A 16,187-nucleotide genomic window follows, 5' to 3' on the forward strand; every position below is an offset into this window, starting at 1 on the left:
ATGACACTTGATGCACAAATACACACACACACACACACACACACACACACACACACACACTGCACATCTGTTCAGATGGTTTAAAGAACCTGTATTTAAAAATAGAAAAATAACCATTTCTCTACAATGTATGTAGTTTTCACTACTAGCTGGGTTATACTGAGAAAATAAAAAAGAATTAAAAGCTCAGAATAGAAAGGCATACTTATCTATCAGTGAAAAGAATTTGGCTGCGGTCTTCCTACCAAGACAAAAGCAAACTAGCTATGTGCCCAAAGAGGAACCCCCATCTTACTGAGAATGGAAAGGCAGACACAGACCATAGGCAAAGGCTGGCATCCACCATCACAACAGCCCTCCATGCCTACTTGCTACCACCTACTGGAGAGTGAAAGACACAGATCTGCACACTGTTGCAGGGTCTGAGACTCCCAGGCCAGTTAACTAGTAAAACAAATGAAATTGATAGAGCACAATTCATGCATTTGAAAAGAAAGCTCCTAAAAGACAGCCTCAGAAATAACTAAAATAAAAGACTTTCTGGGGCACCTGGCTGGCTAATCAGTGGAGCATGAGACTCTTGGTCTTAGGGTTGTGAGTTCAAGCGGCACATTACATGTAGAGATTACTTAAAAATAAAATATTTGAAAAAGGTGGGAGGGCGTCTGACATTTAGAATGAAAAAAAAAAAGCTTGACTGAAAATTTTCTTCAAATAGAGTTAAAGCAGAATAATAAATCAGAACTACAAAACAGCAATCAAACCAAACCAGAGAGTAGCCAAAGGCAAGAGGAAAACCAGGAGAGAATGGTGCCCCAGAAAATAAGGTTCAAGACCATGTCCAGGGGCAAGCGGGCCACAGTGGCAAGAGCTGCTGAGTGGTCATGTCATCAGGGCCTGCCAGCCCCGAATCAGACAATGTGGAGCTCAGGGGGCTTTGGCGGGGGCCTTGGCGGGAGCCTCTGCAGGTTACAGTATACACTGAGCAGGCAGCAAGAAGAAAGGAAATAGAGGCATTTCTCAAGGTTTAAAAGCCAAGGGAATCAGATGGATGAGTGAGGGAGACACACTGACTGGACAAGATGACAAAGGGCTTAATGAAGGCTGCTGGGAAGGGAGGAGGTTGGAGAAGGCGCCACAGCCCAGACTAGTCTGGCCCCATCCTATGAAGTCCCATGGGGCCTTACATGTAGAAGGGCCCACCCTTGGCTTAATGCTCTGCTGTCACCATCCTGAAATTCTTTATTATTTTTTTTTTAACAAGGGGTCCCTCCCTTTCATTCTGCACTAGGCCTCACAAATTACAGAGCTGCTCCTGGCCTAGGAGAGGCACTGGCCTCAGCACTGAGAAGGGCAGTTCTGCCCTTCTTCTCTGTGGCTTCTTTCTCTGTGAAGCAGAAAGACAGCCATCTCCTATGAACAAGCAAGAGAGCAGACAAGGAGGAAAAGGTTAATATTCCATGTAGGGTGAAGAAACTTGGTAGACTTCATCTTAACCCAATGATCAAGGGTAACATCACCTATACTAAGACAAATCAGTCTCGTACTTCCTTATAATGCACTGAGAAGGGCACATCACTTTTGTGCTATTTGCTATTCCTGTCAAATACATAACCTCAATGTAAACAGAGAAAGCCCAAATTGAGGAATATTCTACAAAACAGCATACCAGTACTTTTTTTTTTTTTAATTTTTTTTGAAACGTTTATTTATTTTGGAGACAGAGAGAGACAGAGCATGAACGGGGGAGGGTCAGAGACAGAGGAAGACACAGAATCTGAAGCAGGCTGCAGGCTCTGAGCTGTCAGCACAGAGCCCGACGCGGGGCTCGAACCCACAGACCGCGAGATCATGACCTGAGCCAAAGTCAGACGCTTAACCAACTGAACCACCCAGGCGCCCCTAGCATACCAGTACTCTTAAAAATTGTCAAGGTTATGAAAGACAAGGAAAGGCTAAGGAACTGTCCCAGATTAGAGAAGAGAAATGACAATTAAGTGCAATGTGGCATCACCCTGAAATAGAAAAAGGACATTAGAGGGAAAAAAAACCTAGTGAAATTTAAATAAGGTATGTAGTGTAATTAATGGTATTATATCAATTTTAATCTCAATGTTCAATCAGTGGACATGATTATGTAAGACAGTAAAATTAGTGCAAGCTGGGTAAAGTATACATGGGAAATGTGACACTTTTCTTTACATCTCAAATTATTCCAAAATAAATTTTAAATTTTCACGTAGATTTTTCATTTGTGATTTTCTTTAATGTTATCAGTAATTCCAGGAACCTTGATTATCACCTTTGAAGTCCAACACTACCACGTCAGACGTGTTCCTGCTTCTCTATCAATCCAAAGAATCAGTAACAAGAAAGAACGGTTATGTTCCCCTTAAAAATTATAACTTTGACCTAAGAAAAAAAGACAACAGCTAAACTATTTTTAAAAAATCACTCATGGGTAAACTGCTTATTTTTTTTTTTAGTTTAAATACACTGAATAAGAATATAAAAATTAAAAATAAACCATGGCCCCCCCAATGCACAGGAACCACAGACATTTTTCTCCAAAAAAGGCTGGGAGGTGGCAAGCATTCAGAGACTACTAGATATCTCTTCAAAAACAATGTCCAGTGACCTCAGATTTTAGGCAATAATTTTCTGCTTTCTGATTTTTAAAACCGTGTTTGAATCCTAGTTCTGCCTCTTAGCAGCCATGTGACCTTAAGCTGCTGCTTAAGCTTTGTGCTGCAACTTCCTCAACATACCCAATGATAAAGATTAAATTACTTAACACATTAAAAAAAAAAAACTGAGAGCAATACTGGCATATGGGAAATTATATTGGGAGAGGCAGGGATGAAATTAGGAGGACACCAGATTTTGGCCTGGATGACAAGATAAATGGTAGACAGAAGGAACATTCTGATGGTGGGGCGGCAGGAGTTTAGTTTTAGTTTTCTGCATTTGAGAGGACCATCAGCTGCAAGCTGTGAACGGACCCAAGCCAGTTTGATTTTGCGTAACTATTAGGTTCTTCTTGGTTGATAACAATAAGGACCCAAAATGGATGGGAGTCTGCTATTCTCCTATAGACTAGTATCAGGTTATACTAATGGCAAATCTCGGATCAACTTCTGCCATTCCGCAGTCTTTGATATTTAAGATAAGAATTTATTAGGGGCGCCTGGGTGGCGCAGTCGGTTAAGCGTCCGACTTCAGCCAGGTCACGATCTCGCGGTCCGTGAGTTCGAGCCCCGCGTGCGTCAGGCTCTGGGCTGATGGCTCGGAGCCTGGAGCCTGTTTCCAATTCTGTGTCTCCCTCTCTCTCTGTCCCTCCCCCGTTCATGCTCTGTCTCTCTCTGTCCCAAAAATAAATAAAAAACGTTGAAAAAAAAAATTAAAAAAAAAAAAAAGAATTTATTAGCAAACAGGCACAAAATAATTCACACAAACTGTTTTGTAAGGCTTACAGAGCCTTAGTACTCTGTCCCAGTGGCTGGACTGGGGACTATGTGGGTTTCAGACACTGTCCGTGAAGATTCAGGCTATGGTAGCTCCGTTGGTTAAGCGTCCAACTCTTGGTTTCGGCTCAGGTCATGATCTCAGGGTTCGTGGTATCGAGCACCACATCAGGTTCCCCACAGACAGTGCAGAGCCTGCTGGGGACTCTCTCTCTCTCCCTCTCTCTCTCTGCCCCTTCCCCACTTGCGTGCGCACATGCACTCTCTCTCTCAAAATAAATAAATAAACTTAAAAAAAAAAAAGATTCACACTATGGACTCTGTCATTTCTCATACTGTATTCTTGTGAAGAGAGTATCTCAAAAGTATTTTATTCAATAAATACCAATGAAAAAAACATTATAACTTTAAACAGGTGACATACAGCTTTAAATTTATATAATACTTCTCCCACCTACTGCATCATTCCACTTCATAGCTTTCTAGCAAGGGAGGGAGAGACAAGGGGAAGAAAGAAATGTCCCTTCAGTTCTCATTCCTCTGCCTACTTGAAGGCTAAGTGGGCACATGAATTAAAGCCTTAAGAAGTGTTAAGCATCTATAAGAACCATTCAGGTTGCAAGAACTATCACAGATTTCCTTTCTCTATTTTAATTAAAAATTTTCCTTGAAGCTTAGAGAGAGCTGGCAGCAAATCCTGGTGATACAGTACTTTAGAAAAATGAGGATTTACAAACAACCTCAGGTGACACATGTACCGACACCTGGGACAAAACCCACTCCAGGAAACCATTCCGAACTGGTGAACAGGCCAGTCCAGGGCTCAGTGGAGTTATGCTGCTACTCTGCTGCCACCCAGTGGCGTGTAGGCACCAACGCACCTCACGGGGAAAGGAGCCCAGAGGAAGAGCTTGGCTCTTGTAAAGGACATGTTCTCTGGAACACAAAGTCAAGGGAGAAGTGCTGTCGAGCCTACCACAGCACCAAGGACATGCAGTGTAAACAGATGCATTCTTGGCAAGGGATGCATTAAAATAGGTATCAGGTTACTACAGTGAAGTCCTTACTCCACCTCAGACTGAGAACTGCTCCAGGGATTCCAGTGAAACCAAAGCCAGAAGACAGACCCAAGAGAGTCCAGGCTTACCTGCTTTGGGTCAGAGGCAGCAGCGCCAGGTGCCGGGGACTCCAATTCTACAGTCACAGGCCCATCATTCTGAATGTGGACTTGCATGTAGGCACCAAACTTGCCATCTGAAAGAGCAATGCAAACAGTTATGAGAGAGGGAAGCCCCGGGTTACTCCTATCTAAAAAGCCACCCAGATCAATGGGATCAGAAACGGGAGGAGTACGACTAGACAGTAACCATGGGGAAAGGTGATCAACTCCAAAAATAGGGAGGGAAATGCAAAATTAAACAGCAGGGGTGCCACTGCATGCCCTACAGACTTGGCAAGAATGAAAAGATCTGAGAACACCAGGGTGGGGACATGTGGGCTTATGGGACTATAAAATAGCAGGAAGGTAAATTGGTTTAACCACTTTGGAGGGCATGGTGGTGCTTGAAGAAACTCTACAAGTCTGGAATTCCCCCCTGAAGAGTCTACTCAGAAACTCTTATACAAAAGGAATGTTTAAGGGTGTTTATTATGGCAGTGTTTATAACAGAAAAAGTGGACACAATCTGCCCCTCATTGGGGGATAAATGCATAAACTCTACTTTAATTCCCCAGTGGAATACTGTGTGGCACCCATATCCATTATTTAATTAAATAATAATTAAATTATTATAAATATTAATATATATATATGTATGTATGTGTATATATATATATATATATATATATATATATATATATATATATATTCTCCAAAAAAATGTGAGCAGGAAAGGTGAATGCCAAACACAGGACAGGAGCCACATTCATACTGAAGAGAAGGCAGAGGATGGTGGGATTTGAGAAAGACAGACCTCAGATAAATATGACTAACTGGCTAGTGAGTACACTAGTATCTACTTTCTGCATGCTTCATAATTTAAAATTTTCGAACAAATTAAATAATAAAGGAAAAAGATAAGGTGAGGAGGGAGGTCCTGCTTCCTCACTGTTGGAACCATTCAGCTCCCTAGGACTCATTTCAAAATGGCTATGGGCTGCCCCAGAAAAGAGCACCTCTCTATGTCCTATTTCAAACCTTCTAACACTCAAACCCACTCAATTGTGTCTATCAATCCCCAAATGCTAAATTACACTTATAAAGAAAGCCAAGGGGTGGCTGGATGGCTTAGTCGGTTGAGCATCAGACTCTTGTTCTTGACTCAGGTTAGGTTTCATGGTTTGTGAGATCAACCCTGCATCAGGCTCAGCACTACCAAAGTAAGCCTGCTTGGGATTCTCTCTCTCTCCCTCTGCCCCTCCTCACCTCAGTCTCTCTCAAAATAAATAAATAAACTTAAAAAAAAAAAAAAAAAGCCAAGAATATGCCTTGAGAGATGATGCCATGGAATATCAGAATGTCAACTCCACACATCCAAGTACCAGTGTTAAGCCCTGGGCCTAAACACTGTTGATGACACATACGGATGCTTACTCAAAGTAACACACTGGTCAAGACAATTTCTCTCTAATAAATCCAAAGTAAGAGAAGAGCTGGGTCCTTGGGGCACCTGGGTGGCTCAGTCAGTTAAGCATCTGACTCTTGATTTCAGCTCAGATCATGATCTCACAGTTTGTGAGTTCCAGCCCTGAGATGGGGGTCTATGCTGACATCAAGGGACCTACTTGGGATTCTCTCTCTCTCTCTCTCTCTCTCTCTCTCTCTCTCTCTCTGCCCCTCCCCTGCTCGTGCATGCATTCTCTCTCCCTCTCTCTCTTCTCTGTCTCTCAACATAATCAAAACTAAAAACATTTAAAAAAGAAAGAAAGAAAAGAGTTGGGTCCAGAGTGAAACAGAAGTCCTCAGAAACTGAGAACCATCAGGAACTCTTCTGCTGCCACCCACCATTAAGGAGCAAAGAGAGCATATGAGATCCAGTCCACATTTGAAAATCGCTCACCACTTTTCACTCATAGCAACCCTGTGCCAGGCATGGCGCTAGAGATCAACGACTCAGCTCAAAGGCACAGATAACCCTGGCGCTCATGAACCCTGTGGTCTAGTATGGAAGACAGTTGGGCACATTGTGGTGACAATGCAGCATGGCAGAGACCTTGAGGGATTCTGGCTCTGCAGGCCAGAGGAGGGTCCAAATCCCCCTTGGGGGATTCTTGGATGAGGCTTCACAAGGTCCAGGACTTGAAGGACAACAAAGACCCAGGCTGGAAGAGGACAGGCCCCGCCCCAGCAAGTTCTGAGTCCTGGGGCAACTTTCCTGACCTCCCAATGGCTCAGTTTCTTGCCTGTATCACAGGGATGCTAACAAGAGGGCATAAATCACAGGGAAAATGTAATGAAACAGTGCATGCAAGTGCTTAGGACAGCGGCTCACATATGGTGTGTGCAAAACCAGCATTTGCTCTTGTTATTATAAGAAGTCATGTTTGAGAGGCTCCACACAACCAGAACCATGCTTCCCTGTGCCCTGCCAGGTATGCCTTGAATAAAGAATACCACGGTCACATACTTTTGGAAAACCACATTTGTTTGAACTCTCCCTTAGAGAATCACAAAGCACAGCAGCAAGTAATAGGCTGTCAAGACATCCTTGAGTAGAGAAATCTGTTTCGTTTCTTTACCCTGGTGGTTCCCAAACTCCCCTAGGCAAGGAGCTCTATTTTCACACAAAACATCCTTTACAGGGCAAACGACCCTCTGGGAGAGGTCGAGGAAAAGAAAAGCACCAAATGGACACACTAACCCAGGGCAGGCCAGCTTGGAGCCTTTCCGGCTCCTTTCCTTCCTGAAGAGCAGCTATGCTCTCAGGTGCTGGGGTCCCTCCAGTACCAGACCCACCATTGCATGAGGAGATCTCTGTGAGCATTTGCTCCTACCACAACTGCACAATTTTCATCTCTGATTCTTTCCCCTGGTATCGCTCCCTCCAAAGATCCTTACCCTCATGGAGGGTCTTAGCAAAATGGGCACACCAAAGTTTTCTTCAACGTACAGACAGCAGCATTAGAAACTACATTAGAAGCACCCACGTTGTTCACAACTTTTACAGGCAAGATTAACTTAGTTCCTACTGGGTAGCCCAATGTGCTCAAACAATGGTGACTTTTCTTGAACTCCTATCAGATTAAAGTAGCCATTCAAATCTACAGAGCGTTTGTTTTATCCATGTCAGACTAGCAAAAAAGACATCAGCTGGGAAGGAAATCATGTGTTTAATTGCATGCTAAAATTATGGCTACAATTAGTAGCAAATTTCAGCCGCTGCACTCCTCAGGGAAGCTGAAGGCAGACTCAGGAGGAAAGGAATTATTTCCGACCTTGAATTTCTGTTGCCAGGATTACAGCATATGCTTCACCGTGTTTATCATTCCAAGTAGTGAGAAATTTATCTTCTTTTCCTGTTTTTCTTCAGTTATGAACAGAACTATTATCTGAACTTCCATTTGTACAGACAATAAATCCAAAGACACGTTTTAAGAGGTCTTAACATGGGTACATTTTTTATAGTTCAGATCAAAGAGTAAAGCCCCATGAAAAATTATACTGGCCAGGGGAAATAAAAACATTTTTAAAAAATAATCTTAAAAGACAGCAACAAATCTGCAAAACTACATCTGGGCTCCAGTGGTGATATGATCAAGTCGTCCTTAAATATAAGTCCCAGGGTTCTATCCAGAGCTGGAGAAGCACGTGTCAGGCATGTTTGTGCCACATGCTCCAGCTGGAAAACTCCCAGCTATGAGCCCCAAACCTGCTGTGACCTAGTTTCCAGCAGCCACTATCCAAGGGCCTTACCAGCTCCAAACCAATGCACCCCGTTAATGTGCAAAGGCTGCTGACATCCCTCCCTTTCAACATGCTTGACTGACAGTCACCACTCCCCGAGAAGCCCTGCCCTGCCTCTCCGTGCCCATTTGTTCAAGGATGATAGCAGGATAGTCACCACAAGGAAGATGCATGTTAGTATAGGCATGGCACTGGGCCCACAGCCAGGCAGTCAGAGTACAGGAAATCTGAGTCTCTGTTACTACTGTCATTCCCACCACTCTCCATGGTAGAATATGGACAAATGGGGGCAGGGAGAGTGCAGGGGGCAAGAAAACCACACCGAAAGAACATGCTACTGAAGAAAAATGGAGAACAAAAGGCATGATGGTCATTTCTTGGCCTGGCTGGGAGCAAGCCCACTCATTCTGCTTTCCAGAGCCAGCCTGCAATGGCCAAGATCAGGCTAGGACTCAGCCTACCTCTAGGGACCAGCCTACCTTTGGGCCAGTCCATCTAAGTACATCCCCAAAGGCAGCTCCCTCTGTCACTAAGGCAAAGTCCTCACCACCAAGGCTACCTCTTTGTTCTACCTTAAAGCTATTCAGAGCCTGGGCAGGCACAGAAGAGGGTTATTTTTTTTTTTAATGTTTATTTATTTTTGACAGAGAGAGACAGAGCATGAACAGAGGAGGAGCAGAGAGAGAGAGAGAGAGAGAGAGAGACAGAATCCGAAGCAGGCTCCAGGCTCTGAGCTGTCAGCAGAGAGCCCGACACGGGGCTTGAACTCACAGACTGTGAGATCATGACCTGAGCCGAAGTTGGACGCTCAACCGAGCCACCCAGGCACCCCAGAAGAGGGTTATTCATGGGGGACCCAACACTGGGTGCATAGGCTGGGAACCAAGAAATCAAGAAAATGTGTGGAAGTGAGGTACTCAAAATAAGCATGTGGCAAGGCGAGGGCCACTGCAGCTAAAGGAGTGTGGTCTAGACCCACAGGCTTGCATCACACCTGGAGCCCAGAGGAGTGTGACCCTGGTGGGCCACAGGTACTATGGCAGCTCTGTCCACCAGCATAGAACTGCTTCTCTAGAGTGCTCCTGGCCCTATATCCCCAGAGGACTCAGCCAATTCAGGGTGCCACCAGTAGGGCACGGATTCCCCGGTGGGCTGATCTGGCTCAAGGGAGCCTGTAAAGCAGAGGCATGGGCTCTGGGAGCCATCAGCAAAGACCAGCAGCTCCAGCAATGGCACTTCCTAAATGACTTAGCTGGGAAATTATTCAGTTATCAGAGAAAGAGTACATGGCAGGCCCTGCCAGCCAAGTTTCTCTGAGAATGAGAGCCAAGCCTAGGTCGACAGCATTAGAACCACTGTCAGATTCCATTCCATGTCCAGGCCCATGGAGGGAACTCAAACAGCGATCCCTGGAACTTGTGGCTTCTCCTCAGACTCAGTCCCCCTTACCAGTGGTCTCTGCTTATCTGTGCTTATCTCTGTTGTGGTTCAATCCACTCAAGAGAAATACCTCCTCTGAGCAGCAGATGTCTCAGGTGTGGGATTCCATGGCCAGAGAAAATGGGGAACGAGTCCCGTGGCCCAGGATGGAAAGTGCCTACTCCCAAGAGTCAGGGCACCTGTCACCAAAGGGGGCCAGCCCAATTCCAAACCAAAGAGCTGGAAACGGGGGCTTCCGGGGGAAATGGCCTACAATTAATCTCTCACTAGGATATTAAACTCTCATCTGAGCTAAAGTTCTGAAGTCAGATTCAAGGCAATTGTTATAGCCCTCCTTGCATTACAAGGAAGCTTAAGGCAAAGTTTTCTCTGACCATCAGGGCTTTGCTTGGATATCTCTGAGCTCTACTGGGGTCCCAGGCATCATTCTATCTGGGATAACTGCATGGAAGGCTACCAGGTCTCCACACTGAGGCACCAGTGAGCCTGTGTGGGGACAATGTAATGTCTGAGGCCCCAGCGGACCTACATGGGCCTTGTGCAATGCCTGTGCAGACCTACTGAAAGAGCCTGATCCCACGGGGCAAGGACACCCTTCCACCACCATATCATCACTCAGGGGCTCCCGTGAGGCTCGCCCAGTTAACGTGTCTGACTCTTGGTTTCAACTCAGGTCATGATCTTACGGTTTGAGGGTTCAAGCCCCACATCAGGCCCTGTGTTGATAGTTCAGCCTGAGTGGGATTCTATCTCTCTCTCCCTCTCTCTGCCCCTCCCCTGCTCATTCTCTCTCTCTCTCTCTCTCTCTCTCTCTCAAAATAAATAAACATTAAAAAAAAAAAAAAAGTCTGTCCAGCAAACAATCCCTTAAAGCAAGGTCAAAGAACAAATAACAAAATGGATGAAAAATATCTACAACTCACAGCATATATTAAAAGCTCACAGAAATAGGGGTGCCTGAGTGCCTCAATTGGTTAAGTATCCAACATTGGCTCAGGTCATGATCTCAGGGTTTGTGGATTTGAGCCCTGGGGGAAACTCTATACTGACAGCTCAGAGCCTGGAGCCTGCTTTAGATCCTGTGTCTCCCTCTCTTCCTGTCACTCCCACACTCGTGCTCTGTCTCTCTGTCTCTCACAAATAAATGTTTAAAAAAAAAGGAGCGGGGGGCAAGATGGCAGAACAGCATGTAAGTTTTTTTGCATCTCTCGTCTTTGAAATGCAGCCAGGTCAACACTAAACCATCTTGCACACCTTGAAAACTGATTTGAGGATTAACACAACAATTAGCACAACCTGAACCACAGAAATCAGCAGGTACATGACATGGAGAGGTGAACTGGGGGATAGAGAAGCTGCGGAGGGCAGGGAACTGTTTCTGCTTGTGGAGAGAGGACAGAGACGGGGTGGAGGGGGGAGGGAAGTACAGGAAAGCACCCCCACATCCATAAGCAGTTGGAGAGGAAAGGAAAAGTATGCAAGGGACTGAACAACAAAGGGAGAAAGGTGAAAGGGAGGGTTTAAATTCCATTAAGACTCCATAAACAGGGGGAGTGCAGAGTCTGAAACTCCACAGCTTGATAACTGGCGTTGCTCTAGTGGGAAGGGCGAATTCCCAAGAGCAGAGAGCGAGGTCCAAGGGGTCCTCGGGCCACAGAGGGAGAGGCAATTCCCCTGCTGGGAGGACATTTGGTAGAGGCTGTGCGGCCCCCCAACATGCAAAGGTCCCAGCAGACCCTGGGGAACCACATTTGCTGGTGTTGGAACAAGGACGTTAAGGGGGAAGTCTCATGTCAGATGTGTGTTGTGATTTTCCATAATCCCCGAAATGCTGCTGCTACACGATTGTGTGAACTTTTTCTGGGGCAGGCTGGCACCTAGCCACAGTCTCTGGGCATTGGCCGCAGCATGATCCCACAAACATTCCTGGGGTCAGGTGGGTACCCAGCCATTGCTTGGTGAGATCCTCCCTTGGAGGGTGAGAACAGGTCATAGCCGCAGTCCTTCAGATGTGAGGGGTTGGGAAACAGCTGCATCTGAGATAAAACTCAGGAGGGAGGTGGAGCCTGGCAGCCTGACGGCTTGGTCACAGACAGTGTAAAAGCTGGAGTGGACAGAAGCCAAAGACAAAGGCAGGTGCTTGATTGCCAGGAGGGGAGAAAACAGAGCTCTGATACTAGAGACTGGGTAGCTGGGTGACATCATTTTCACCCCTCCCATGTATGCACATACACGACTACATGCACCACAACGGTCCACCCCGGTAAACTAAGCAGCGCCATCTAGTGAAGAACAGAGCACTAAGCCCCACCCAACTGGGCCAACTATGCTCTTGAGGAACACCACAAGTCTCTCCGCCTGCTTAGTTTACAGACCATAAAGTGCTTCATAGTTTGACTTCTAGGGGAAACTGATGTAATTTTAATAATATTTTAGTCTATTTGCTGGTCCATCTATTTAATTTTTTTCTTTTTCTTATTCTTGAATACAGAAAGAGAAAAAAATTATTTTTATTTTCCATTTTTATTAAAAAGATTTTTCTTTAATTTTTTTCTAGTATGTTTTTTATTTTTTTGTAAATTTTTTAAATTCTAGTTTATGTTCATCATTTCATTTTGTTCTATTTTACTGTATTCATTTTTTCAAATTTTCAAATGTTTTCCTTTTTATTTTTTCCTTTTTTTTTTTCTTATCTTTTCCTTTTTTCTCTAATCTATCAAGCTCCTTTCAACAAGCAGACCAAAACACACCTAGGATCTACCATCCTTTATTGATTTTTTTGTGTTGTTTTTAATTATTTTTTTTCTCTGTTAATTCCTTTTCTTCCTTCAAAATGACAAAATGAAGGAATTCACCCCAAAAGAAAGAACAGGAAGAAATGACAGCCAGGGACTTAACACAGATACAAGCAAGATGTCTGAACCAGAATTTAGAATCACAATAATAAGAATACTAGCTGGGGTTGAAAACAGAATCCCTTTCTGTGGATTCTAATTCCATCCTAAGGTAGTAGAATACACATTCTTCTCCAGTGCACATGGAACATTCTCCAAAACAGATCACATAGTGGAACACAAGAAGTAAAAATGAGTCAGGATGAAATAAAAAATTCTATAACTGAGCTACAATCTCAAATGGGAGCCACAGCGGCAAGGATGGATGAAGCATAGAAGTGAATCAGCGATACAGAGGACAAACTTCTGGAGAACGAAGCAGAAAAAAAGAGGAAGACTAAGGCAAAAGAGCACGATTTAAGAATTCGAGAAATCAGTGACTCATTAAAAAGGAGTAACATCAGAATCATAGGGGTCCCAGAAGAGGAAGAGAGAGAAAAAGGGGTAGAAGGGTTATGTGAGCAAATCATAGCAGAAAACTTCCCTAACCTGGAGACAGACACAGACATCAAAATCCAGGAAGCACAGAGGTCTCCCAATAGATTCAACAAAAACCGACCATCAACAAGGCATATCATAGTCAAATTTACAAAATACTCAGGCAAGGAAAGAATCAGGAAAGCAGCAAGGGAAAAAAAAAAAAAGTCCTTAACCTACAAGGGAAGATAGATCAGGTTCACAGCAGACCTATCCACAAAAAGTTGGCAGGCAATAAAGGAGTGGCAGGATATATTAAATGTGCTCAAGTGGAAATATGCAGCCAAGAATTTTTTATCCAGCAAGGCTGTCATTCAAAATAGAAGGAGAGATAAAAAGTTTCCCAGAAAAACAAAAATTAAAGGAGTTTATGACCACTAAACCAGCCCTGCAAGAAATTTTAAGGGGAACTCTCTGAAGGGAGAAAATGCAAGGAAAAAAAAAAAAAAAAAAAGACCAAAAGCAACAAAGACTAGAAAGGAACAGAGAACAACACAAGAAACCTCAACTCTACAATCAACATAATGGCAATAAATTCACATCTTTCAGTACTCATTCTAAACGTCAATGGACTAAATGCTTCAATCAAAAGACACAGGGTATCAGAATGGATAAGAAAACAAAATCTGTCTATATGCTGTTTACAAGAGACCCACTTTAGACCTAAAGACACCTTCAGATTAAAAGTAAGGATATGGAGAATAATCTACCATGCTAATGGTCACCAAAAGAAAGCCGGATTATATCAGACAATCTAGACTTTAAAATAAAGACTGTAACAAGAGATGAAGAAGGGCATTATATCATAATTAAGGGGTATCCACCAAGATCTAACCATTGTAAACATTTATGCTCCAAACGTGGAAACATCCAAATATATAAATCAATTAATCACAAACATAAAGAAATGAATTGATAATAATACCGTAATACTAGGGGACTTCAACACCCCACTTACAACAATGGACAGATCATCTAAACAGAAAATCAACAAAGAAACAGGGCTTTGAATGACACACTGGACCAGATGGCCTTAACAGATATATTCAGAACATTTCATCCTAAAGCAGAATACACATTCTTCTCCAGTGCACATGGAAAATTCTCCAGAATAGATCACACGGTGAGACACAAATCAGCCCTCAACAAGTACAAAAAGATCAAGATCATACCATGCATATTTTCAGACCACAACGCTATGAAACTCGAAACCAACCACAATAAAAAATGTGGAAAGATAACAAATACTTAGAGACTAAAGACCATCCTACTAAAGACTGCACAGGCTAACCAAGAAGTTAAAGAGGAAATTAAAAAATATATGGAAGCCAATGAAAATGATAACACCACAGCCCAAAACCTCTGGGATGCAGCAAAGGCAGTCATAAGAGGAAATATGTAGCAATCCAGGCCTTCCTAAAGAAGGAAGAAAGGTCTCAGGTACACAACCTAACCTTACACCTTAGATAGCCGTAAAAAGAATAGCAAATAAAACCCCAAACCAGCAGAAGACAGGAAATAATAAAGATTAGAGCAGAAATCAATGCTATCAAAACCAAAACAAAAAAAACAACAACAACAAAACAGTAGAACAGATCAATGAGCCAGGAGCTGGTTCTTTACAAGAATTAACAAAATTGATAATCTCCTAGCCAGTTTGATCAAAAAGAAAAAGGAAAGGACCCAAATAAATAAAATCAAGAATGAAAGAGGAGAGACCACAACCAACACAGCAGCAATACAAACAATAAGACAATATTATGAGCAATTATACACCAATAAAATGGGTAATCTGGAAGAAACGGACAAATTCCTAGAAACATACACACTACCAAAACTGAAACAGCAAGAAATAGAAAATCTGAACAGACCATAACCAGTAAAAAAAAAAAATTAGTGACCAAAAATCTGCCAAAAAAGAGAGTCCAGGGCCAGATGGCTTTCCAGGGGAATTCTACCAAACATTTAAGGAAGAGTTAAAGCCTATTCTCTTGAAGTGTTCCAAAAAACAGAAATGGAAGGACAGCTTCCAAACTCTTTCTATGAAGCCAGCATCACCTTGATTCCAAAACCAGACAGAGACCCCACTATAAAGGAGAACTGTAGACCAATTTCCCTGATGAACATGGATGCAAAAATCCTCAACAAGATACTAGCCAACCGGATCCAACAATACATTAAGAGAATTATTCACCACAACCAAGTGGGATTTATACCTGGGATGCAGGGCTGATTCAATATCCACTAAACAATTAACGTGATGTATCACATCAATAAAATAAAGGACAAGAACCACACAATCTTCTCAATAGATGCAGAGAAAGCATTTGACAAAATACAACATCCTTTCTTGATAAAACCCTCAAGAAAGTAGGGATAGAAGGATCATTCCTCAAGATCATAAAAGCCATACATGAAAGACCCACCGCTAATATCCTCAATGGGGAAAAACTGAGAGCTTTCCCCCCTAAGGTCAGGAACATAACAGGGATGTCCACTCTCACCACTGTTATTCAACATAGTATTGGAAGTCCTAGCTTCAGCAATCAGACAACAAAAAGGAATAAAAGGCATCCAAATCAGCAAGGAGGTAGTCAAACGTTCACTCTTCACACACGACATGATACTCTAATGGAAAACCCAAAAGATTCCACCTAAAAACTGCTGGAACTGATTCATGAATTTAGCAAAGTAGCAGGTTATAAAGTCAATGCACAGAAATCGGTTGCATTCCTATACCCCAACAATGAAGCAACAGAAAGAGAAATTAAGGAATCAATCCCATTTACAATTTCACCAAAAACCATAAAATACCTAGGAATGAATCTAACCAAAGAGGTGAAAAATCTGTACACTGAAAACTATAGAAAGCTAATGAAAGAAATTGAAGAAGACACAAAAGAGGAAAAATATTCCATGATCCTGAATAGGAAGAACAAATATTGTTAAGATGTCAATATTACCCAAAGCAATCTACATATTCAATGCAATCCCTATCAAAATAACACT

At 43.0% G+C, this 16,187-nt stretch overlaps 1 protein-coding gene across 3 annotated transcripts in view; it reads right to left on the reverse strand.

The window, feature by feature from the left end:
- DTD1 (D-aminoacyl-tRNA deacylase 1) overlaps nt 1–16,187 on the reverse strand; it is a 207,829-nt gene that overhangs the window by 171,000 nt on the left and 20,642 nt on the right. For all 3 annotated transcript variants that reach the window (XR_009248792.1, XM_058684776.1, XM_058684777.1), the window contains exon 4: nt 4,612–4,718. Coding sequence is in view for 2 of the 3 variants with exons in the window: in XM_058684776.1 (XP_058540759.1) it covers nt 4,612–4,718 (107 nt within the window). In the remaining variant the exon portion in view is untranslated. The remainder of the gene's footprint in view (nt 1–4,611; nt 4,719–16,187) is intronic.

The sequence above is a fragment of the Neofelis nebulosa genome, chromosome 9 (genome assembly GCF_028018385.1).
Source record: "Neofelis nebulosa isolate mNeoNeb1 chromosome 9, mNeoNeb1.pri, whole genome shotgun sequence".
Classification (NCBI taxonomy): domain Eukaryota; kingdom Metazoa; phylum Chordata; class Mammalia; order Carnivora; family Felidae; genus Neofelis; species Neofelis nebulosa.